The sequence below is a fragment of the Ovis aries genome, chromosome 17 (genome assembly GCF_016772045.2).
Source record: "Ovis aries strain OAR_USU_Benz2616 breed Rambouillet chromosome 17, ARS-UI_Ramb_v3.0, whole genome shotgun sequence".
In the NCBI taxonomy this organism is placed as follows: Eukaryota; Metazoa; Chordata; class Mammalia; order Artiodactyla; family Bovidae; genus Ovis; species Ovis aries.
The window spans coordinates 44,231,715-44,258,135 of record NC_056070.1 but is presented as its reverse complement, the minus strand read 5'-3'; the positions used below and the strand labels follow the sequence as shown (position 1 = coordinate 44,258,135).

General features: G+C 41.3%; 1 protein-coding gene across 3 annotated transcripts in view; it reads left to right on the top strand.

Moving 5' to 3' along the window:
- Nucleotides 1–26,421, top strand: part of ZNF891 (zinc finger protein 891) — a 42,282-nt gene that overhangs the window by 1,440 nt on the left and 14,421 nt on the right. For 2 of the 3 annotated variants that reach the window (XM_027956349.3, XM_060400725.1), the window contains exon 2: nucleotides 7,735–26,421. This exon is cut by the window's right edge and continues 14,421 nt beyond it. The exons of the other annotated variant lie outside the window; for it this stretch is intronic. In XM_027956349.3, coding sequence (XP_027812150.1) covers nucleotides 7,850–9,487 — 1,638 coding nt within the window. In that variant the 5' untranslated portion in view covers nucleotides 7,735–7,849 and the 3' untranslated portion in view covers nucleotides 9,488–26,421. The remainder of the gene's footprint in view (nucleotides 1–7,734) is intronic. 3 annotated transcript variants of the gene reach the window in all.

Here is a 26,421-nt window from a genome sequence, read left to right as displayed (position 1 = left end):
GTAGAGTTATATATATGATTAACTGTTTTGAGATATTAATTTTGTTGGAGGCCTGGTTACACATTGTGTAATGCAAGAGACAACAGTCTTGTAAAACAGAATATAATGCAACTGGTAACATTAATACCATAGCAGAGAGAGACACAAGGCATAAATAATTTGAAAATGAGAGAGAGCAAATTAAAACAATGATTAGTATAACTAGTTGTAATCTTGACATAATAGGCCAAGTCATCTGGAGTCAGTCAGCTGGAGAAGCCAAATTATGGAAGGATCAGGTAGAGAGAAAAAGATAAATGTTTTATCTTTGTTTACAAAAGCATTCTTCTTAGAATGACATGGTCAAAGGTCTAATTACAAGGCAATAGCCAAGAAACTTGCTAGAATTATGACTGGTAACATTATACAAGGACATACCATATTTTTAGAAATTCCAAATAAGTTTTGGAATATCTGTATTAATGACATTTACTGATACAATATAACCTAAGATTTATCTCCAATCACCCGAAAATGCTTCTCAAGTAATTCAACATACCAAGTAAGCCTAGTTTAATATTCTTCTGTGAGATGTCTCAGGGCTCCTTTGAAGCATCTCAGAGTTGGCTAAAGGTTAAAAGAACTTTTTTTAGTTAGAATTTGACATGTACAAAACTACTTTTTCAGGGCTCCTTTTCTACAAACTTTCCAAAACTTTCTGTATCCATATTAGGTTGTCCCTTATTATTATTTTTTTTAATCAAGAATTAAGCAACTACAGGACAAAATCACCCTTATTTACCCAACAAATTCACTTCTATTCTTCATACCTTCTTTTACTGAAAACATAAATTCTAATTCCCTTGCACATTAAAATGCTTTCCTTAATATTTATTAATTATATTTCAGTTTTAACCCTTAAAACCTTAATCTCTAGGGAAAATGGACATGCAGTATGTAGTTGTGAACTGTTTGTCATAGCAGCATTTCCTGGTTGGCAAACTTGGAATTTTCCATAACCCCTAGTAACATAAATTTTCTGATTTCTTTCTTCAGTGTCTTATAAGACATGTGTCTAAAAATCCCAAACATCTTTAGTTTCTGTCTCATAAGGAGACAAAAGGAGGTAAATTTAGACCTGTTTACCAATTAATGTTCACGTGTTTTATCTTACCTGAGATGACCTGGCTATTTAATGAATTCCCATCATTTAGCTTAACTTAGCAAAACTCAAGTTACTAAAAATCAGGAGAAACTATTTTAGATATATAATTATTCCTAAAGAGTTCACTTGAAAACTCTTACCTCATTTACTTTTATAAGTTATGAAAATACCATCCTACCAAGTTAATTTTTTGCTAACAAATCTGCAACAGAAATAACATGAACATATTGACCTTCAATAAACCTAGGTACAATAAAAATAAGACCTGTCTATATTGAATAAACCAGCAAGCTTAAGCTAGCTTTAATACCAGATGTTAATGAGTATTTCCTCTAGATCATGTGAGCCTGGAATTCATTCTGACCAGTTTCTTTTATATTTTGAAATATTTAATTTGTAAGTGCTTACTTATAAGCCAATTAAATAGAACTCTTTATAAGTTTAATTTTGATAATATTTTCTGAAGGTAGAGACATCTATATGTATAATGTGTACACACACATATAAACAGACAAAACTAGAGATCTCATAGCATCACTTAAAAAACTTAGTTCTGAATCAGGTATTACAATATAAATTTAGTTTATAATTAACAATGGGAATAAATTAAATTTGCTTGCTTAGATGATTAAGGCTTTATTATTTGTGGAAAAAAATTTTAAGATTTCTGTTTGTCCTTAATAAACCTTTAAGTAGGCTATGAATCAGATTTGGGGTGAGATGATTTCCAAATAAACTGAAAATTAAGAGTTCCGTGTACTATTCATAGAACTTTAGGGTTCACTGTCTTCAAAAGCTTGAGTAAGGCATGCAACAAAGGCCCTCTGAGTGCACAGATTAGACCCAGAACAAAATCTATGTTATTAATTTTGTTAGTCCCTGAATATTGGTCCCAGTTTTTACTTTATATTGTATGACTCTATTGGTTTCCTTTAGTAAGTTTAATATTTCTTGAGGGGCATATCTACATGCTGTCTTATAAAAAACAATACCAAGCAGGCGACATAGTACCCATTGGTCCCCAACAGTAAAGGAAGCCTATCAACAAGTCTTGGTCTTACAAGGAGTCATAGAAGCTTTGCCTTCTTTTATCCCCTGACCTTTTATCTATTTTACGTAAAATGTTCTGGGGTCCCTAGTAAAGGGTTGAACCAAGGAACTCAGGCCTTTTTTTGTCAATCTTTTAACTTGGTTAATTGGCCTGTTGCCCCAAGTAATTGTTGGTCAGCTATCTCAGTGTTAATTTTTTCTAGCCCTTTATGTGCGTGTGTGTGTGTGTGTGTGTGTGTGTGTGTGTGTGTGTGTGTGTTTGGTTTGATCTCGGTGGCCTTGGGCTGCAACAGCTTCAGTTCGTGGACAGAGATTGAGGTTGAGTTGTGGGATTGAGAGCACCGAATCCTAGGGATTAGACTAGTGTTCAGTGGCAAGGCCCTGGCACTTCAGCTTCGCAGAAAATAAATCCCACAAAGATGGAAAGTAGTGAAACAAGTAAAGTGTTTATTAGGAGGAAAAAAGAATCCATTACTTGTGTATAGACACATGGGTGGACTCAGAGAGTTGCACCCTTGGGGCAGTTTAAATCACTTACATGGAGCATTTCTTCTGGTTTTCCTTTGGTCAGTCCTTTTTGATTTGCTTGATTTGGAGTATATATTTGGTATGTCTCAGGATCCTCCCACACATCTCTTAGCCAAGATAGGTGCTACAGCAGAGGCCTATGGGTAGTTAGCCTCATTTGCTATGGGATGGCACCCCCTAGTTTTTGTCCCCTAAGGAACTTTTCTGTGTTTGTGTAGTTGGGGAATCCTCCTGACTTTAAGAATGAAAAATAAGTGGTCACTTATCTTTTGTCTGGCCAAGGCCCAGCTTCCTCAGTTGTCCTGCTGTTTTCATCTTGGAGTATGGATCCACAGAGAATGAAACTCCAATTATTTGCCCTGAGGGCCATCTATCTCCTGAGGTGAAGGTGAAGTCTGCTCAGTCGTGTCCAACTCTTTGCGACCCCGTGGACTGTAACCTACTAGGCTTCTCTGTCCATGGGATTCTCCAGGCAATAATACTGGAGTGGATTGCCATTTCTTTCTCCAGGGGATCTTCCTGACCCAGGGATCGAACCCGGGTCTCCCGCATTGGAGGCAGACGCTTTAACCTCTGAGCCACCAGGGAAGCCCATAATCTGAAATTTATGGAATTATGTGCTGTATTTGTGTTGAAGTAAAGGTGAACTAAGTCGTGTCTGACTCTTGGCGACCCCATGGACTATATAGTCCATGGAATTCTCCAGACCAGAATACTGGAGTGGGTAGCCTTTCCCTTCTCCACGGGATCTTCCCAACCCAGGGCTCGAACCCAGGTCTCACACATTGCAGGCAGATGCTTTACCAGCTGAGTCACAACAGGGTAAATAAGGTGGACTTGTTTGGGGCCCTTTAATGTTGGGGACCAATGAGGATCCCTTTGGCCCATCCAACCTGAGATAGTATTGCATCAAAACTTTTTGTTTTAATTCCCTTAATGTCTGTTTTATTTATCCCATTTCTTAATAACCATCGAGAGATTTATCTTTTGGGGGATGAGTCACTTTAAAATTTCCCCTTGTTAGGAAAAAGTTTGTAGACTTTCCCTTCAGTTTTTTAAAATTTCTTGTTAACTTACCTAATTAACATTAACTTGTTTTTATTAGCATCTGTAATATCCATTGAGGGGAAGCAGAGGCCACAAATAAGACTTCGCAGACTGTTTTTTTGTCTGTTTTAAATTAAGAGTTCTTAGGTTAATCATTTTATGCGTGTGTGTGTATGTGTGTGTGTAAATAATTTTATAATTTTTCCACCATTTAATGTGGTTTATTTCCCCCCATAAGTACCAAGAAAACAACTGTTTATAATGAGAGCTCTTTAAAAATTTACCAGTTTAGAAGTTTCTTCCATTTGATGGCTCCATCATCTGGCCATTAATGAAATATATGATAGTAGTGACTCAAACTAATAAGATGCAAGAGGCTTCCCTACAAGACAGTATAAAGGATGCCTAGAAGGTTTACTCCTAAAAAGAGTTTAAGAAAGTGAAGGTGGTCATTGTACAGACTGACACAATGAAGGTTAGGATGGCAAAAAGCCCCTAACAGTTGGTACAGTCAGACGAAAGACTGATCAGAACCCCAGTCTATTTGTCATCAAATGAACATGATATGTGTGCCTTTTGGATGGCAGAGACCAAGTTCTCAAGTCACACACACATATACCACACAAGACGAACAGATAGAACGTTTAGTCTCAAAGACACAGGAAAGAGAAATGCAGGTTCACCCTAGAAGGGCTTTTATCTTTAAGGTCATAATTCTGAAAAGATGTTTTATCAAGCTAACTTTCTCTAACTTGACTGTGTATGCAGAAAAAGGGCCCCATCATAGTCATTTTCAGGGTGAGATTTCCTTTAATCCCCAGTTAAGTAGGTTCTTGCAAGTATGAGCTCTGTATGTACATAAATCTGGCTAGGGTGTTAGTTGGAGGTTGGCTTTCTGATTCCCCTAGCTTATCTGAGAGAATCTATTTCCCATTTTAAAATTGAATTCGTTGAGGATAAAATTTACCAGTGAGATTGTGTGGTGGACCAGTGTGCTGCTTATGAGCTTAATTCCTCTAGGTTTTTACCCCAGAGTCTTCTCTGCTCCTCTAATGTGTCTCAGTTATCCCTCTGGTAGTAGAAGACCATCAGGGTGCTTTGATCACAGAGTGGCTAGTTCTTATTTCTGTCCCCAGGAGAGCAAGTTTTTAAAGTTAAGTTGAATGGATTTCCCTATAGGGACAGCTGGACACTATGAAGATTTGCCTTTACCACTTCTGCAAGTTTCTCAGTTGCCTGAGAAAGCCATTGCTGGCCATGAGATGTCCCTTCTTCAGAGCTGAAAGCTATCGTAATGTTTTCAGTTTTATTCTGACAAATTCTTGTTAAGGTAGCCTTTTGAGGAAAAACATCAGGTCAACCTCTTACCTAACCACTCAGCCCAGATTACTCAGTGTCTTTCTTAGTTTAAGTGTCTTTCAATTAAACAAATCCTGCTGTCTTTCATCCTGAGTCCCCCAGGATCTTCCAACTGTCTATGTGAAGAGGGGTGGTGGCAGTGGTTCTTCTTCATAGTGTCTGTCAACCAAGCGACCCTAGTATCTTTCACCTGGCGAGCCAAGTACCTGTTATACACCCCCAAATAAAATGCAGTATCATCAGCAAATAATTGGGAGAACCAGGAGAACCAAGAGAGATTCACCCATATTCATATTCAAGTTCAAACTTGAATTCTTTGAGGAGGCAGATGGGCACAGGAGGCCTGTACTAAGACTCTGGCTCATTGTAGAGTTCATGTGAAGGAAAGAAGTCAACTCTGGGTCCCTTAGTTGGTTGCCAGAACTGTTAACTGAAAAAAATACAAAACCTGAAAGTTGAGAATTATATTTTATTCTGTGGATCTTCTCAATAGCTTTGAGAGATTGCTCCAAAGAGAAGGGAGGAGCCAGGATATGTAGTTTTTATAAGAAAGACCTGGTAGTTGGAACATCAAAAAAATACTGTTAATTAAAGAAAACTAGATATCTCAGGTTAATGAATTTAGCACTTTTTGTGTATGGGAAGGTGCAAGAGTTCAGGTTTATTGTAATCATTCCTTTGCTATGCACCTTATCTATCTAGGGCCAGTATCCTGCGTTTCTCCATGCTGAATCCCCTCAGAACACATAGTCTAGGATGGCTGTAGTGGCTGATGGCTTGAAGGCCACAACATCCTTTGTTGTGACATCCTTTGTCCGCACACCTTAATCTGTTACTGAGCTGTATCACAGTAATGAGATATCGTTTCTCTGTGGCAAACTTGAAATTAAAGAATGTAAGATTGTATGAACGTTATTTCAACCATGAGTCAAAGAAACAAGGTGGGAGAGGGGTTAAACATTTATGAGATAACAGAAAATTTTCAAGACTGCCTGGTGTGTTTGACATTAAGGAATTATTACTAGTTTTGTAGGTGTGATAATAGTATCTTGGTTATGAGTTTTTAATTTGAGATAAATTCTGAAATATTTATGAGTGATACGCCATTCCCAGATCTGTTTCAAAACAAGAGTGATGGATACAAGAGTGTTCATTATACCCTGACATTATAATAACAATAATAGTTTTTCTGCTTTTCAACCATTCCTGCATTCCTGGTTAAACCCTGCTTGAATGTGACATTGTATTATTACTTTAATATACTGCCATATTCAATTTACTAATATTTTACTTAGAACTTTTCAATGTTCATAATTAAGATTGCACTTTAATCTTTCTGTGTACCATCCTTGCAAGATTTTACTAGTCTCATGAGTAATTCAAGAAGCACAGATTTTTTTTCTTCTATTTGGTAAAATGATTTTTCCCTTGAAAGTTTTGGGCTCAAAATCTTTGGGGATAGATATTGGACTTCTGATTCAATTTTAAATGGTAGTGATTAATTTCAGTTTGTAGTTGTTAATTGAGTCAGTTCTGGGCATGTGTGATGGGTAGTGTTCTGGATACTCAGGATACCTGGCAAGGAACAAATCAGATGTATATTTTTATATGATTTACATTAAAATGACAGTCTTATGTACACTTCTGGATTAGGTACATAAAATCTACCTGTTGACAATCTTTGTCTAAATAAAAATGTGAGTTCTCTAATTTTGTCCATTAAACCTGAACTCTATTAGAGTATAATACTGAGATAGAAGTCTTATATTTGAAAGTTATTAACTAACCTTAAAAAAGTGAGATTTGTAAAAATATTAGCATAATATATTATTGCATGATTTCTTGTGATCCTTAAAGTCTCCAAGCATTCCTCATTTCTACTCACATAAAGTGTCAGTTGTTTCAATATTTATATTATAAAAATTATTCAGGAAGTATTATACCATCTGAAATTTAAAGGCCTCAGTCTCAAAACTTAGAACATAGCTCATGCCTCTTTGTTAACCCCATTCAAGTTTTAGATAGAATGAATTATCATAAGGAAATATGGACTTTGGGGACAGAGATTAAATTGAAGGTAATCAAATGAACATTTGTTTCAAAGTCATGTTTACCTTAAACAGCTCCAATAAAATTATAAGTAGGGTAGCAGCCAAATCATTAGTCCTATTAATTATATGTAAGGTTGTTTAGTTACATATACAATAAATAAATTTACATAAAACAGTTGTGATTAGCAGGAAAATTATTTTTTATTTTAAAAAGTGAACTGAAAAAGTGGCAAGGTATGCATGAAATTCAAGAAACTGTGCCTTTTTAAACTGATTCTCTTTGACTTCAATTTTTTAAAATCTTGTTTTTCTACCCAGAGCTGAGTAGTAGTCTACAGGAGAAGCCAGTATGAATAACCAAGGCAGCAGTTCTAGAAGGGGGCCAAAGATGACTATATTGCATATCAATATAAATCCCAATAAATGTTTTAAATTGATGAGACCTTGCTGGAAGGTACAGGGGAGGGTCTACATTTTTTTTTTTTTTACCTTGCTTCCCATGGAACCCTGTTTTTACCTTTCTTCTTTTACCCGAACCTGCCTCTTTGGCTACAGGGAGGACACCCAGTGAAATGCATTCCTGACCTGATTGGACCAGAGAAACAAAAAAAGAAGTATCCAGATCTCTCAGCCCTGTTGTGCAGGTGGATGTCACATTCAAACGCTCAAGATGGCAGCCACTGACCTATCCTCAATATGGGCTCTGCCTGCACAGGACTCTGCCTGTTTCTATATGAGAAATACTAAGGGGGAAAGGATAGTGCCAGGATTTCCAGCAACTTGGTTACAGGGACCAATGTCTTTTAAAGATGTGGCTGTGGAGTTCACCCAGGAGGAGTGGATGATGCTGGACTCTGCTCAGAGAAGTATGTACAGAGATGTGATGTTGGAAAACTATATAAATCTCACCTTAGTGGAATATCAATTATGCAAGCCTGTGATCTCCCTGTTGGGTCAAGAAGACATAAGAACTGTGATAAGCAGAATTCCCCAAGGTACCTGTTCAGACTGGGAGATTCAATTCAAAACCAAAGAGTCAACTTCTAATCAGAATATTTTGGGTGAAAAATCATCTGGTGGCATGAAAATAATAAGATTCACAATGGATGATTTGTCTTCTACATTAAAAGAAGACTGGGAATGCGGTAGGATCAGAAAACAGCACAAGATCCCAGAGGAAATTTTGAGGCAAGTGACATTTACTCAAAAGAAGACAGCATCTCAGGAGAGATTGTTTGACTATCATGAATTAGAGGAAAACTCTAAACTTAGATCAGCACTTGTTTTTTCAAGGAGAGTTTCTACCAGTAAACATTGCCATAAATGTTACTTAAATATTGAGTGTTTGAAACATAATCCAACCCTAAACAATTTTGAAAATATCTCTGTAAGTGAGAGGCTCTGTGAAAGTCATGAATATGACAGAACTCTGTGGCATCTTGAAAGAACTCAAATAGCACAGAGAGTGTACACATATTGCAAATGTGACACACACTTCAAACATAATAATATGCTTCCTGTATGCAACAATTTTTGCATGGTGGAGAATTCCTGTGAATGTAATAAAAACAAAATCTTTTGTCATCATTCATCCCTTGAGCAACAGGAGCAAACTCCTACTGAAGAGAAACATGAATGTAATCAGTGTGGAAAAACTTTCAAAAGGATTTCTAATCTTATTTTGCACCAGAGAAGTCACATGAGTGAGAAACATTATGAATGTAAAGAATGTGGGAAAATCTTCAATGATTCCTCAACCCTAAGGAGACATGTAAGAACTCACACTGGTGAGAAGCCTTATGAATGTAATCAGTGTGGAAAAGCTTTCAGTCAAAAAACATCTCTTAAGGTTCATGTGAGAACTCACACTGGAGAGAAACCTTATGAGTGTAATCATTGTGGAAAATCCTTTGGCACAAGTTCTTACCTTATAGTGCACAAGAGAATACACAGTGGGGAGAAACGCTATGAATGTGATGTCTGTGGAAAAGCCTTCAACACAAGCTCTCACCTTAAAGTTCACAAGAAAATACACACTGGAGAGAATCTTTATGAATGCACTGACTGTGGGAAAGTTTTTAGTGGTCTCTCATCTCTTAGAATGCATGTGAGAACTCATACAGGGGAGAAACCCTATGAATGTAAGGAATGTAGGAAAACCTTCAGTGTTTCCTCTTCTCTTAGAAGACATGTGAGAACTCATACTGGAGAGAAACCCTATGAATGTATTCAATGTGGAAAAACCTTCAGTCAGAGTTCTTCACTTATTATACATAAGAGAATTCATACTGGAAGAGAAACCCTGTAACAGTTAAGAATGTGAGGTTGCCTTTTTCATTGTCTTAAGGTGGATTTCAAGGTCATTGTTTCAGTGTCCTCTAAAATAAGCATTTGAGGCTATCGATAGTCCTATAAACACACCTATAGCTATATAACACATTTTGGTCTAAGATAATTTGTTTTTTAAAAAAAAATTTATTTATTTTAATTAGAGGTTAATTACATTACAATATTGTATTGGTTTTGCCATACATCAACATGTATCTGCCACAGGTATACACGTGTTTTTAAATCTAAGTGTTGTCTAATATTCACTATGATGTTGTCTTTTTTGATACATAACTTTAAAATTATGTGTTTTTAATATGTTTGCAGTTACCTTATTGATTAAGTTAATTGCATTAAGTTCAAAGTATCTGAACTATATTATACTACTTTACTAGCATTTTCTTGAGAGTTGCTTTCTGGCCTGGTGTGACAGATATTGTTAGTAGCTAAATGAATATTCAGTTCATCCCTCCCTACTGGCAATCCCATTTTAGCTTATATCAACATGTCTAATTATAGAACTCTTTTCAGCAGCTTTGCTGCCATGTGGAGCCATTCCCCTCATTCCTGATGAATCAAATATAGACAGTATTACTGGGGACAGGTCTATCTAGTGTTATCTCTTTGCCTTTTGCACTTTGTCATTCTGTCTTCCCTAGTCTTCTCCCTTTGGATTTTGCACTCATAAAGCTGAATGAGCCATCTTGTGACCAGGAGGATGACAAGCATGGCCTAAATAAGGATGATGTCAGAGAGATCCTGGTTTCACAAAGATATCTTCAAATAGTTGTACCAGCACTACACTGCTTATATTTTGGCATATTTTTATGAGAAAAATAAGCTTATTGGAATAGAGTCAATACAGTAATCTTGTTTTTTAAAAAAGACAAAGGTCACAAGGTTTGTAGTTAAATATTTTATGCTGACTGTACAAATTTGGATAAGACCATAGAAAAGGGAGGAATGGAAGTGATATGCTGATAGATCTTTTGGGCTTAGTGTAGAGTGGATGGAGCTGAGGTCATTGAAAGCAGGTGTCAGAGAAGCAGGAAGGAAATCCCGACATTTCAGCATGAGAAAACCAGTGAGTCTTCAAGTAAAGGGGAAGTTACCAATTTTAAATACTGAATGAACCCTTGAGATTTGCTACTTGGTCTTACAGATACTGACCAGAGTAGCTCTAATTTATTAAGAAACAAAATACAGAATGAGGAACTTATGATGGAAGTAAAAAGCAGTAGTTGCAATTTGTCATGCTCATGTTATATGAGACATTAGATGAGCAGGCTTATATGTTGATCTGGACATGAGGAGATGTCTAGGATGGAGATACAATTTTAGCAACATCAGGAGATAGACTGGGTAATGGGTTTTGTGGAGGTTACTAAAATTGCACAGGGAAAATGGATAGTGTGAAAAGAGAATATCTACCACTGACCACGGAGACCTATATCTAAAAAGTAAGTAAAACTAGAATTTTACTAAACCAGAACAAATTAGCGTTTGAAGAAGGAAGGCAAAGTCGGTTGTTTAAATGCTGCTATGAGGTTAAACTAAGATCATGGCATCTGGTCCCATCACTTCATGGGAAATAGATGGGGAAACAGTGGCTGACTTTATTTTTTGGGACTCCAAAATCGCTGGAGATGGTGATCACAGACATGAAATTAAAAAACACTTACTCCTTGGAAGGAAAGTTATGACCAACCTAGATAATATATTGAAAAGCAGAGATATTACTTTGCCAACAAAGGTCCATCTAGTCAAGGCTATGGTTTTTCCAGTGGTCATGGATGGATGTGAGAGTTGGACTGTGAAGAAAGCTGAGCGCTGAAGAATTGATGCTTTTGAACTGTGGTGTTGGAGAAGACTCTTGAGAGTCCCTTGGAATGCAAGGAGATCCAACCAGTCCATCCTAAAGGAGATCAGTCCTGGGTATTCATTGGAAGGACTGATGCTGAAGCTGAAACTCCAGTACTTTGGCCACCTGATGCGAAGAGTTGACTCATTGGAAAAGACTCTGATGCTTGGAGGGATTGGGGGCAGGAGGAAAAGAGGACAACAGAGAATGAGATTGCTGGATGGCATTACCGACTCAATGGACATGAGTTTGAGTGAATTCTGGGAGTTGGTGATAGACAGGGAGGCCTGGCGTGCTGTGATTCATGGGGTTGCAAAGAGTCGGACATGACTGAGCTACTGAACTGACTGACTGACTGACTGACTGACTGATGAGGTTAAGTAGATGAATTCTTAAAAAAAAAAAAAAAAGGCAACATGAAGATTATCGTTGACCTTAGGTGTGAAGGAGATCAGTCCTGGGTATTCATTGGAAGGACTGATGTTAAAGCTGAAACTGCAGTACTTTGGCCACCTCATGTGAAAAGTTGACTCATTGGAAAAGACTCTGATGCTTGGAGGGATTGGGGGCAGGAGGAAAAGAGGACAACAGAGAATGAGATTGCTGGATGGCATTACCGACTCAATGGACATGAGTTTGAGTGAATTCTGGGAGTTGGTGATAGACAGGGAGGCCTGGCGTGCTGTGATTCATGGGGTTGCAAAGAGTCGGACATGACTGAGCTACTGAACTGACTGACTGACTGACTGACTGACTGATGAGGTTAAGTAGATGAATTCTTAAAAAAAAAAAAAAAGGCAACATGAAGATTATCGTTGACCTTAGGTGTGAAGGAGATCAGTCCTGGGTTTTCTTTGGAAGGAATGATGTTAAAGCTGAAACTGCAGTACTTTGGCCACCTCATGTGAAAAGTTGACTCATTGGAAAAGACTCTGATGCTGGGAGGGATTGGGGGCAGGAGGAAAAGGGGATGACAGAGGATGAGATGGCTGGATGGCATTACCAACTCGATGGACATGAGTTTGAGTGAACTCTGGGAGATGGTGATGGACAGGGAGGCCTGGCGTGCTGTGATTCATGGGGTCGCAGAGTCAGACATGACCGAGCGACTGAACTGAACTGAACTGAACTAGGTGTAAATACTGAATGATATGTTGAGGATGGGTGGTAGATTGGGATGAGTTTAATGATAAAGGATGAGGAAGTAAAGAATAAACATGGACAAATTTGGATAGTAGGAGAAAGATAGGGAAGTTGCTGAAAAGAGGTTTGGTCAAGGTGTTAACAGCCAAACGTTCCAGGAAGCAAACTCAATCAGAAGGACGGTGTGGATGGTGGAGTGCGGTTTGTTTGTTTATTTTTTTTAACTTGATTAATTTTGGCTTCCCCAGCTCTTAGTTGCAGCACTCAGGATCTTTTAATTGCGGCATGTGGGATCTTTAGTTACAGCATGCCAACTCTTAGTTGTGGAATGTGGCATCTAGTTCCCTGACCAGGGATCAAACCCAGACCCTCTGCATTGGGAGCTTGGGGGCTTAGCCACTGGACCACCAGGGAAGTCCCTTGAAGTGCAGTTTATTACACCAGTGGGTCCCCAACCGATTTTTGTGACAACCTTTTATACCCAAAGTGTACATGTCCAAGCCCACATCCTCAAATTCTTCAAAGTCCACTCTGGACAATGTTAGTAAGAGATACAGTCAGGTTACAGCCATGAATTTACATTCTAAAGCTATCTGGACATACAGTTTGGTCTACATCAATAAGTATTATTAAGATTACATGGTGGACGTTGCATTCCTTCTGGCTCCAGGAGGTCTAGCTGTGCGGTCTGCCTGGCCTGGTTTTTATCCATCTGGGAGGGCTGCTCAGCTATTGGCATTTTATCTCTATGGCTTCCCAGGTATGCAGTCCAAAGTTTGCCAAGAGTGTAAGATGGAGTACCTTTTCTTTTAAAGATGGAGTCAGTCCAGTCAGGGCAACCTGCTCCTTTCCTTCTTCATTCCCCCCTCTTGATGCTCTCAACTTCTAGTATGAGCATCACTCATAGGGATATATTTGGTATATATTTGGGTGAATGCAGCCAATCTCAGTGACACCAACCAGACAATACACTGGACAAGGTCCACATAACAAAATTAACAGAGCAACTATAACAATGATTAACCTAGTCTTCCACTAATTGCCCTTTATCCATGGGCAAACAGAAGTCCAAAAAGGAGGGTTATCATCAAACATAGATTTTACCTGGTTTTTCATGTTATCTAGAGCAGCTGATACATTGCCAGATAAATCAGGAATATATACACAACATTCAATTTTAATTATAGCACAGGTCCCTCCTTGGGTGGCTGTAAGTATGTCTAAAGCCATCCAATTTTGAATCACTGCCCTTCTTATTTGTATTTGTTCTTCATTTAAAGCTTGGATAGCCTTTGTGTTGTCCAGGAGGGCCTGTTTCTTGAAATTAGTTAGAGCTTCTACTTTAATTATAATATCTGTTGTTCCTCTAGATGGTATGAACAAGGCAGCTAAGTAATCGTACCATTGAAATACAGACCTTGCCCACCGCACATGTAAATACAGCAAATTTACTGGGGCTTGTTTTAAGGATGGCTTAATAATTCCACGAGCAAAGGCAAATCCTAAAGTGCAGCGGCTGACCCAACTGACTGGAAGCCAAGGCCATAAATTTGACCCGCACAGCCATTGAGTGCTGTTAGGGGCCACCCATCGGATCTCAGGGTTGTTTTTCCAGTCTGAGCCAGGCCAGCGAGCTGGTAAATCTGGGCAATAGGTGACCTGTAATAACTGTTTACATTGCTCAGAAGATAAGTATCCCATGTATTTCAATTCTTTTGGATCTACGGCATGGTCACCAAATCCAATCTTTTGTTCCCTTTGTTCCCAGCAGATAGGGGTAGGGACAATAAGCTGGCCTTTTTCTGGAGTCATCCAAAAATATTCACCCCATATCTGGTAAAACTGTTCAAAGTACCTGATGGATTGGCCCCTTTTATTGGCCATAGAGTTCTTATCTTTACTATTTTTAAAGTAAAAAGTATAGGCTTTTGTCACTTCTGTAAAGCTTGCATTTACATCAAATGTCACCTCATGGCCTTGGTCAATCTGATTAGATTTCAGTTTACACCAAGAAAGAAGTGACAGGTTGTGAGTTACCAAAGAAAGATTGTTGTTTCTTTGTTATCTCAAAAAGGAACAGAGGGGGCTAAAGTCCCCTCTGTGGAGGGGAGACACCCACCAAGGGAATCTGTTCATTACTGATAAAGGCATTGCCCCACAAACCCAACAGTTAGAAGTGTTATGGAAGTTCGCATAGGAATGTGCCATGAGATAAAAATGTTTTGTGTTGAAATTATGGTTAGTCCCAAGATGATACAGGAAAGTCCATGTAGCAGGAGTTGATAGCAGAGCTTCATTTTTTCTTTTTTTAATTTTAAGATGATCTTGATTTCATGGGGATCAGTGGGGTCCTTCTGTGCAGTCCACTCAGCATCCTCTAGGTCTGCGTGGTATGTCCTCTTCACCCTTGTGTAATGGATCCAGGGAGTGACACCTGCAATTTTAACTGCTGTAGGTGTAGTTAGAACAACAGTGTATGGACCCTTCTAGTGTGGGGCCAAAGAATCATGCTTCCAGTCCTTGGCCCACACTTGATCACTGGGCACAGATTCATGAATCTGTTCCCCAAGGGGGAATGGCACCCTTTCTTGGACAAACTTAGTTACCTGGTTTATTACCTTACTTAATTGTTCCATTTGCTGTGAAATTCCATCCCCTCTTACCTGTGGCAAGTTTGCTAATACCTGTCTTACTATGGGAGTGTGTTTCCCATAGACAATTTCATAAGGAGAATAACCGTGGGAATGCGGGGTCACTCTTAATTTGAGTAAGTCCATCCATGAATAATCAGTCTCTATAATCCATTTTGAAAGTGTTTCTTTAAGGGTTCAGTTAGTTCTTTCCACCATTCTGGAACTCGGGCCTATATGCTGTATGTAATTTCCATTTGACATTTAGAGCTTTATATACCTGTTGAATTAAATCAGCTACAAAAGCAGGGCCGTTGTCTGATCATATACTGGGTGGGAACCTGAATCTGGGGATTATTTCCTGAGGCAGACAGCAAGCCGTTTCATTTGCTTTTTCAGTTCAGGTGGGGAAGGCCTCCACCCATCCTGAGAAGGTACATACCATGACCAGTAAATAACGATCATGGTGACAGGATTTCATCTCAGTAAAGTCCACTTCTAAATGTTCACAGGGCACAGTGTCCTTTAACTGTATTCCTGGAGAGTTCTGCTTATGTCTGGGGCAGCATTGACCTCTGAGCAAGCAGAACAGTTCTGGGATTCCATTTTACACAGGGAAGAAAGCCGTGGTATTAAGAAATATTTCCAAATTAGTTTTTCCATTCTGTCACTTCCCAAGTGGGTAGTCTGGTGTACCTGAGACACTAATGAAGTGGCTAATGCCTCGGGAACTAGCAGCCTGTGATCCAGCAGTTCCCACAAACCCTTTTCACTTTTGGTGGCCCTTTCTGTTTCAGCCAGCTGGTCTTGGGCCAGGGTATACTGTGGGAGAGTTGAAGTTAACTCGGGCATTCTCGAGAGCACAAGAGTCTTAACAGTCGCACCCCCGGCACCTCCTAATTCCTCAGCCACTTGTTTTGCGGCTTTATCTGCCAGTCGGTTTTCCCCGCCATTGCGGGGTGGCCTCTTTATTCTCTGCAACCAACAGCAGGTCATCTAGTACTATTACAGCCAGCATCTAAATCTTTCTGGGTGGAATGAGTCCAGGTCGGAAGCCGAGGCTTCCCCGGAAATGGTCGGGAATTCTTAAATCCTTGCAGGAGGCGAGTCCAAGTGAGCTGTCATTTGGTGCCCCCTGCTAGATCTTCCCATTCAAAGGCAAAAATGGGCTGAGATACTGGAGCAATGCAGAAACAAAAAAATTGTGTCTTTTAGATCCAGGCAAGTATAGATCTTAGCACTCGGTGGGAGGAGGCTGAGCAAGGTATAGGGGTTAGAAACAGTGGGGTATAGGGTTACAGCTGCTTGTTTGACCAGTCTGAGGTCCTGCACAGGCTTGTAGTCTAGACCTCTTCCTTCTTTACAGGTAGGATTGGTGTGTTCCCGGCTGACTGGCATTCAATCAGGATGCCTGCCTGTCATAGCATATTAATATGTGGCAAGATGTCAACTCTGGCCTCCAGAGGTAGCAGGTACTGACGTTTCCTGACTGGTATGGCACTGGGTTTGAATTCTGTTACCACCAGAGCTTGATATTGGGCGAGCCCGGCGGAGGGGTGGGGTGCGGGGTATATTCTGCCCAAATCTCAGGGAATTGTCAGATCAGCTCTCTCTCTCATGATTGTTTAGCCCATCTGGTTTCAACCTCCATTCATCTTGAGGGGTTTTCGGGAGGGAGAGTAAATAGGTGGTTGAGCCCACCCGGAGAGTGGGCCTGTCTTGGGGGGAAAAGGTCACTTGTGCCCCAATTTAGACAACAAGTCTCTCCCCAACAGAGGTACTGGGCATTCAGGAATATACAGGAATTCATGAGTGACTTGATGTCCTCCCATCTGGCATTTCCAGGGTAGACAAAATGGTCTGATCAGCTTTTCCCCGGTTACTCCTTCTATAGCATTGGCCTTTTCTGAGAGGGGTGCCACTGGTTTGGTCACCACTGACAATTCTGTTCCAGTATCCACCATAAAGTCAATAATTTGGTCCCCCACTTTTAGTTTTACCATGGTTTCTTCACAAGGGACCTTGTGTCTTTGAGCCCTGGCACCCCTATTCAGTCTCTAGTCTGGCCAGCCCTATAACGGCCGATGCCAGTTCTTTTTCCCTGTTATTCTGGGGGCATTCATTTTTCCAATGACCAAAGCCCTAGCATCAGGCACATTGGTTTGGTTGCAGGGCTGTCCTGGGCTTCCTTGCAGGAAGCTTGCCAGGAGAACAACTCCGATTTAGAGGGAGTGGAGGTTTGGGGGAAGGCCCAGGGAGGATCTTCCCAAGGTCGTGGCCACTACCATGGTCCTCTAATTGGTTCTCTTGTTATCTTCTCTCTGTTTTTTATCAGCCTCCTTTTTTGCCTCCACATCTCTGTTTCTGAATACCTTATCAGCAATCTCAATTATTTGTGAGGTGGTCATGGCTAATACTCCATTTGCCTTTTGGAGTTTGTCTGATATCGGGGTAGGCTTGAGATATAAAGGCTGTGTTGTAGCCAAACACTCCGGGGAGCAAACTCACTCAGAAGGACAACGTGGATAGTGGAGTGCAGTTTATTACCCTGATGGGTCTGAGACAGATTTCCTGTTTAGCCAGGGACCTTGACCAACTTTTGTGAAAACCTTATATACCTTAAGTGTACATGCTCAAACCCACATCCCCAAATTCCTTAAGCCTAGCCTGGGAAATGTTAAAGAGAGATACAATCATGTTACAGTCATGATCCATAATTTAAAAGGTCAGCTGGTTTATACATTGTAGTTTACATCAGGTGCCATAAAGATTACAAAAGTGATTGACTACATAGGGGATGGAATTCCAGTTGAGCTGTTTCAAATCCTGAAAGATGATGCTGTGAAAGTGCTGCACTCAATATGCCAGCAAATTTGGAAAACTCAGCAGTGGCCACAGGACTGGAAAAGGTTAGTTTTCATTCCAATCCCAAACAAAGGCAATGCCAAAGAATGCTCAAACAACCGCACAGTTGCACTCATCTCACACGCTGGTAAAGTGATGCTCAAAATTCTCCAAGCCAGGCTTCAGCAATACGTGAATTGTGAACTCCCTGACATTCAAGCTGGTTTTAGAAAAGACAGAGGAACCAGAGATCAAATTGCCAACATCTGCTGGATCATCGCAAAAGCAAGAGAGTTCCAGAAACACATCTATTTCTGCTTTATTGACTATGCCAAAGCCTTTGACTGTGTGGATCACAATAAACTGTGGAAAATTCTGAAAGAGATGGGAATACCAGACCACCTGATCTGCCTCTTGAGAAATCTGTATGCAGGTCAGGAAGCAAAAGTTAGAACTGGACATGGAACAACAGACTGGTTCCAAATAGGAAAAGGAGTGCGTCAAGGCTGTATATTGTCACCCTGTTAATTTAACTTCTATGCAGAGTACATCATGAGAAGTCCTGGGCTGGATGAAGCACAAGCTGGAATCAAGATTGCCAGGAGACATATCAGTAATCTCAGATATGCAGATGACACCACTCTTATGGCAGAAAGTGAAGAAGAACTAAAGAGCCTCTTGATGAACGTGAAAGAGGAGAGTGAAAAAATTGGCTTAAAGCTCAACATTCAGAAAACGAAGATCATGGCATCTGGTCCTATCACTTCATGGCAAATAGGAAGGGAAACAGTGGAAACAGTGTCAGACTTTATTTTTGAGCTCCAAAATCACTGCTGATGGTGACTGCAGCCATAAAATTAAAAGACACTTACTCCTTGGCAAGAAAGTTATGACCAACCTAGACAGCATATTAAAGAGCAGAGACATTACTTTTCCAACAAAGGTCCATATAGTCGAGGCTATGGTTTTCCAGTGGTCATGTATGTATATGAGAATTGGACTGTGAAGAAAGCTGAGCTCCAAAGAATTGATGCTTTTGAACTATGGTGTTTTAGAAGACTCTTGAGAGTCCCTTGGACTGCAAGGAGATCTAACCAGTCCATCCTAAAGGATCAGTCCTCAGTGTTCATTGGAAGGACTGATGTTGAAGCTGAAGCTCCAATACTTTGGCCACCTGATGTGAAGAGCTGACTCATTTGAAAAGATCCTGATGCTGGGAAAGATTGAAGGCAGGAGGAGAAGGGGATGACAGAGGATGAGATGGTTGGATGGCATCACTGACCCAATGACATGAGTTTGGGTAAACTCCGTGAGTTGGTGATGGACAGGGAGGCCTGGCATGCTGCAGTCCCTGGGGCCGCAAAGAGTTGGACATGACTGAGCGAGTGAACTGAACTGAGCTGAAAGTCTACAGGTCTCGCATGGTCTTTCATAAAATTCAGTAGGTGTTTTCAGTTTCCTTTTGGATTGCTTCGATTAGGTTTTGCCATATTAACAAGTTTTTGGGCCCCCCTCTTGAGACCTTGCAAAATAGCCACCCCTTCCTTCCCTCTGTGTTATAGTCCTAATTGGACCTTTCATCAGGGGTGGCTAATTCTGCCCACCGCTGTGGGTTCGTGATACCCCCAGGGACCGTTTCTCATAGCCATTTTCTAGTCTCAGTATGGATCCTGTATCTGTCTTCAGTGCTGAAGAGCGAGAGTAGTAACTGAATTATGCTGTCTCATGTAAGACAGTGCATTGGAAAAATAGTCTCCATCAGCCTTATTATGCCTTGTGGCACCTCCGAGTATGGTGGAGTGTGTTTCTGCCAATTTAATATGTCCATAGAGGAAAACGGTTGGTAATGATAAGCTACAGGAGGTTAGTGGTAATGTCTGTCTGCTCCCTGAACTGAGGCTGCTGAAGCTCTCTGAGGGGCATTTGTAGTGGAGCCCTTTCCCCTAGCTCCTTGGCAGAGTGTAGCCTCTGTTTAATTCCAGTGTTTCCTTCCCCCTTCCCTGTTAGTACTCACCAGGAGAGGTGGGTATATTTTAGGAGGTTCGTCTGGGGCTGAATCCTATGGGCGTTGACTAGAGGCTCCTTTGCTGGGATTGGAGCCTGCCAAGATGGCAGCTCTGCGATCTCTGGGGGAGCTGGTGGGAGGGCAGCTTCGGGAGCATCAGCAGGCCCTGGATCGGGCAAGGTGGCCTCCGGTCCAGATTGAGCATTGGATGGCAATGCGTCATCCAGTATGGGGCAAATCGTCCCTCTCTGGATCCTGCAAAATTTCTTTTTTGTCATCAATTTTTGTACCATTAATATTTTCCCTTTCCCTTTCTGAATGTAGAGCCTTGCCCAAGGAGGAGGATCTCGAGCCAACCATAGCTGCAAGTCAATATATGGATATTGATCAGAGTGTCCTAGCTCTCCTGTGACTACTGTATAGACTGCTTCCACTATTTTTAAGTACATGGTGCCCTCTGGTGGCCATTCCTACCCCATAGTGGGCCATTCGACCTCAGAGTATGTGAAGGTGGTTAGGCACCATCTTCACCCCATGCTGCTGCTGCTGCTGCTAAGTCACTTCAGTCGTGTCCGACTCTGTGTGACCCCATAGACGGCAGCCCACCAGGCTCCCCCGTCCCTGGGATTCTCCAGGCAAGAATACTGGAGTGGGTTGCCGTTTCCTTCTCCAATGCATGAAAGTGAAAAGTGAAAGTGAAGTTGCTCAGTCGTGTCCAACTCTTCACGACCCCATGGACTGCAGCCCACCAGGCTCCTCCATCCATGGGATTTTCCAGGCAAGAGTGCTGGAGAGGGGTGCCATTGCCTTCTCCATCTTCACCCCATAGTCTCCTCTAAAATCCCTTCTTAAAATTTTAATCATGCACTCCAACACAGTTGCTTTAGATTCACTTCCCCCCATCTTGCTTACCTTCTTGGACCTTCTTCTTCCTTTCCTTTTTGTTCTGTTTACGAAGTTCTCTATACCCTATGTACTTCTGCTATTTCCACTCAATGAAACACTTAAATTGCCATTGGGGTGAGAAGAGCCTTACCTGCCAGATCCCAGAGGGAGAAGGGGGATCCGTGTGTCTTCACCTGCTGCTTGGATGGCCGAACCAGAACACCACGTGGTCTAAGTCTATTCTGCCTTGGTGGGCTTGATCAGGTGCAGATGAAAACACAGATGGGTTAAATATCCCATGTTCCAGGCCGTCTCCAGAAAAGCCAATTCATACTCACTTATGTATCCCCCTCCTTCTAGCCTGACAATTCTGAGGGGATCAAGAATTTCACAACAGATGGGACACCTCTTCAGGGGGAGCAGAATATGAGCACACAAAGACCAAGTTTCTTTCCCCCAAATCCGTTTCACAATTGCCTGGTAATAATTTACCCCAAGACGACGTGGACACCACCTTCTTTGTGACATTCACCCAAGTTTTTCCTTCAAAAGCCCTCTCGCAATCGCCTGGTAATAATTTACCTCAAGACAACGCGGACAGCATCTCCTTTATAACAATCACAGTCAGTGTCTTCCCCATTCCCTCCCAGGGGGTTGATCAGGTCCCCTCTTCCACCCTGCTGGGTGGGAACCTCCTTACTTGAGTGCTCAACTCCCCTGCTGCTGTCCACTACCCACTAACATGAAAGATCTGGGCGTCGGGAAATGGAATCTTTCCAGAAGGGTGAGGCGCCTTCCTCCGTCCAGAAGATCTGAGTCGCAAAGTCTCAAAGTAGCCCCAAACGGGACTTGTTTCCTCACAGTGAGGAGCTTCCCAGCCAATGCATGAAATGTTATAGCCAAACGCTCCAGGAAACAAACTCAGTCAGAAGGACAGCGTGGATAGTGGAGTGCAGTTTATTATACCGGCGGGTCCGAGGCAGAGTTTCCTCCTTAGCCAAGGACCCCAACCGATTTTTGTGACAACCTTTTTTTATACCCAAAGTGTACATGTCCAAGCCCATGTCCCCAAATCCTCATACCCAAAGTCCACTTGGGACAATATTAGTAAGAGATACAATCAGATTAAGGCCATAAATTTACTTTCTAAGCCTATCTGAACATATGGTTTAGTCTACATCAATGAGTATTATTAAGATTACATGTGGACATTGCATTCCTTCTGGCTCCGGGAGGTCTAAGTACGGGGTCTGCCTGGCCTGGTTTTTATCCACCCGGGAGGCCTGCTCGGCTGTTGGCATTTTATCTCTATGGCTTACAGGTTTGCATTCCAAAGTTCACTGAGAGTGTAAGATGGTGTTCCTTTTCTTTTAAAAATTGAGTCAGTACAGTTGGGGCAACCAGCTCCTTTCCTTCTTCAAATGGAAAATATTTTTTAATGAAAAACTAGGACATGTTTAATTCCTAATGTGATGTATCCAGTATGGAGGGATTAAATGTGCCTGCGTAAGAAGAGGAACTGTCAGTACCGTTAAGTTCTGAGAAGGGGAAAGAGGAATCTGAACACATATAGATGGATTGATGTTTTCTACCAGAAGGGATACTTGTACCATTCTCTCAAAAGGAAAGGTTTTAATTACCTCTTGATTTACTTATATCTAAGAGCTGTCTTAAGAGTATCTGAGCCGTACAATACAGCTTGTTTGGTTTCTTAAGAACTACTTTCTGGCCCAGTGTGGCAGATAACTGCTAATTGCTATGTTTCCTCCTTCTCCTTTACTAACAGTAGCCTAGTTTTGCTTAGAGAACATGTGTCCAGTTACAGAATTCCTTATCCCAGGGCAGGCTACATGGCCAAAATGAGTCGTTCCCCCTGTTCTTGGCCAACAGAAAGAATATAGAAATGAGACTATAGATTTCATGCCAAGATAATCTGCCAAGAGTAAAATGAATGTAAGACTGGTCAGAGGCTTTAGAGAAGAAGACTATGTATGTGAAAGCGACCCCCCCCCCCCCCCCCCCCCCCCCAATCAGTTACCAGTAGGCCTCCCCTGGAGAAGACAGTAAAACAAATAGGAAAGTCTAAGTGAATGAAGAGAGTCCAGTTGAACAGAAGGTAACAGCAAAGAAGAGAGAAAGTTGAAACTCGCTGGTATGAGTCTCAAATAGTTTTTTCATTTTGGGCGTTTTTGTTTTGTTTTTTTACAAGAGGTAGCAATTGATTAGAACAGCCTATAGATACAGAGTGCATGGGAATAAATAGCCCTTTGGTGTGATTGTTGTTGAGTGGGTTTTTTCCAAGCTTCCCTGGTGGCTCAGTGGTAAAGAACCTGCCTGCCAATGCCAGTGCAGGAGATGTAAGAGATGTGGGTTTGATCCCTGGGTCAGAAAGATCCCCTGGAAGAGGGTATGGCAACCCACTCCAGTATTCTTGCCTGGAGAATATCCCATGGACAGAGGAGCCTGGTGGGCTACAGTCCATGGGTCTCAAAGAGTCAGACACCACTGAAGCATCTTAGCATGCACACAGTGTTTTTGTCAGGGGGTAGCCAAGTTTGTTAATGCAAAGAAATGAAGGGAATTTGTAGGGAAGTTATTGAGGAATAAAGTAGTTTCTTTATCACTCAGTGAAATCTCAGAGGGCACCAGGAAATTTTCCAGAAGGGCAGGCATTTGGAGTTTATGACTGTGGCATGAGGAATACAGAAGATTGTCATGATGGCTATACAGACAGAAAACATCAGAGCTGAGGTTAGGCTGATATTGGGCTGTGACCAAAGAAAACAAAATTTATAGGGGCCTAGATTAAATCCCAGAAGGTTCTAAGATGAGGGATACTCTAATAGGATTCACATGTAGCTTGGAAATGTCAGGTCGGTTCATTTCTCTCCTTTGGTTCTTGTCTCATCATAACAAAGGTTTGGAATGATGGACTAATTATAGCTCAGGTAGGATTTCTTGGCTCCTATCTCATCGTAGCAAGGATTTGAGACAACAGACTGGTTACAGCTCAAGCAGACAGATCTTTTATTTAATAGAGGATAGTACACTCCCTAGATGTGAAAACAGGCCAGCCCCGAAGGATTGGCCACAAGCCCTCTTGACTTCCCTTTTTATTCTCCCCATCTCCTCTTGATTCTGCCCTGTGCAAAATAGGGCTTATATCCACCACCAATCAGGAAAGGGAATGCAAATGGGCATACACTCAAGGCCAATTGAAAGTTGCAAGTTATATAACAACAGACTCTATTGTGCATGTCTTTACCACAACTCAGTCTGCCATAATCAGATGTATGTATATTTAGGATATTTATGAATCCTTAATGGGCCGAAAGAAAGGCAATGCCAAACAATGCTCAAACTACCACACAACTGCACTCATCTCACATGCTAGTAAAGTGAACTTCCAGATGTTCAAGCTGGTTTTAGAAAAGGCAGAGGAACCAGAGATCAAATTGCCAACATCCGCTGGATCATGGAAAAAGCAAGAGAGTTCCAGAAAAACATTTATATCTGCTTTATTGACTGTGCCAAAGCCTTTGACTGTGTGGATCACAATAAACTGTGGAAAATTCTGAAAGAGCTGGGAATACCAGACCACCTAACCTGCCTCTTGAGAAATCTGTATGCAGGTCAGGAAGCAACAGTTAGAACTGGACATGGAACAACAGACTGGTTCCAAACAGGAAAAGGAGTGCGTCAAGGCTGTATATTGTCACCCTGCTTATTTAACTTCTATGCAGAGTACATCATGAGAAACACTGGACTGGAAGAAGCACAAGCTGGAATCAAGATTGCCGGGAGAAATATCAATAACCTCAGATATGCAGATGACACCACCCTTATGGCAGAAAGTGAAGAGGAGCTAAAAAGCCTCTTGATGAAAGTGAAAGAGGAGAGTGAACAAGTTGGCTTAAAGCTCAACATTCAGAAAACGAAGATCATGGCATCTGGTCCCATCACTTCATGGGAAATAGATGGGGAAACAGTGGAAACTGTGTCAGGGAAACTGTGTCAGACTTTATTATTTTGGGCTCCAAAATCACTGCAGATGGTGACTGCAGCCATGAAATTAAAAGACACTTACTTCTTGGAAGAAAAGTTATGACCAACCTAGATAGTAATATTCAAAAGCAGAGACGTTACTTTGCCGACTAAGGTCCATCTAGTCAAGGCTATGGTTTTTCCAGTGGTCATGTATGGATGTGAGAGTTGGACTGTGAAGAAGGCTGAGCGCCAAAGAATTGATGCTTTTGAAGTGTGGTGTTGGAGAAGACTCTTGAGAGTCCCTTGGACTGCAAGGAGATCCAACCAGTCCATTCTGAAGGAGATCAGCCCTGGGATTTCTTTGGAAGGAATGATGCTAAAGCTGAAACTCCAGTCCTTTGGCCACCTCATGCGAAGAGTTGACTCATTGGAAAAGACTTTGATGCTGGGAGGGATTGGAGGCAGGAGGAGAAGGGGACGACAGAGGATGAGATGGCTGGATGGCATCACTGACTCGATGGATGTGAGTCTGAGTGAACTCCGGGAGATGGTGACGGACAGGGAGGCCTGCTGCGATTCATGGGGTCACAGAGTCGGACACGACTGAGGGACTGAACTGAACTGAACTGAACTGAACTGAATGGGCTCCTAGCTGCCTAAGGTTACTTGAGGACATAGCTGCCATGTGCAAGAGTTGGAGAAGCCCCTGTGGTTAGTTTGTATCCACCGTGTGCCTCTGGCATATGTCGCTATGTTTTATTTCTGTAGCATATCTGTGAGTTCTCCTTGCCATGCCTGGGGTGGGATTTAGAAATCAGCTTGCATCCTTTTTGGTAGGGCATCCTTGTTGCTTGCTCATGCTTCCTACCTAGCCTTTCTAGGTGCTCCTGGAAAGGAGCACCTGCAGCCATGCTATGGCACCCAATATTCCCTTTGTTCATTAGGTGTTTGCAGCCCTCCGGGTATAGCAGTAGCAGGCAGCAGTTAGAAAAGGATCCCAAATGCATGTGATCCTTGCATGAGGAGATCATCTTAAATGATGTTCAGCAAAGGAGTTGTGGTCTGCTTAAATGGGGGTTGGAATTTATGTACTAGTTTTGGCTCACTAATAACTTGGTACACCAGCAGCTGTGGACTCAGGCCCAGTCTCACCCAGCATATTTCACCTTTGCTTTTTCTTATTATGAAAATTGAGTCATAGCTTTTATTCTATATCTTTTTAAAAAGCATATCTTTCTCCCTCTCCCACAGAGTATGGGGAGGGAGGAGGGAGGGGTTTCAGGATGGGGAACACGTGTATACCTGTGGCGGATTCATGTTGATGTATGGCAAAACCAATCTAATATTGTAAAGTAATTAACCTCCAATTAAAATAAATAAATTTATGTCAAAAAAAATAAAAAGCATATCTTTCTATGTCAGTTCATGCTGTTTCATTCTTTCATTCATTTCATTCAAATAGCTTAGTATTTGACTATGTGGATATACTATAATGTACATTTAATCCATTTTCTCTTCCAGATATTTTGTAATAACAACCGATACTGCATGAATAAGAT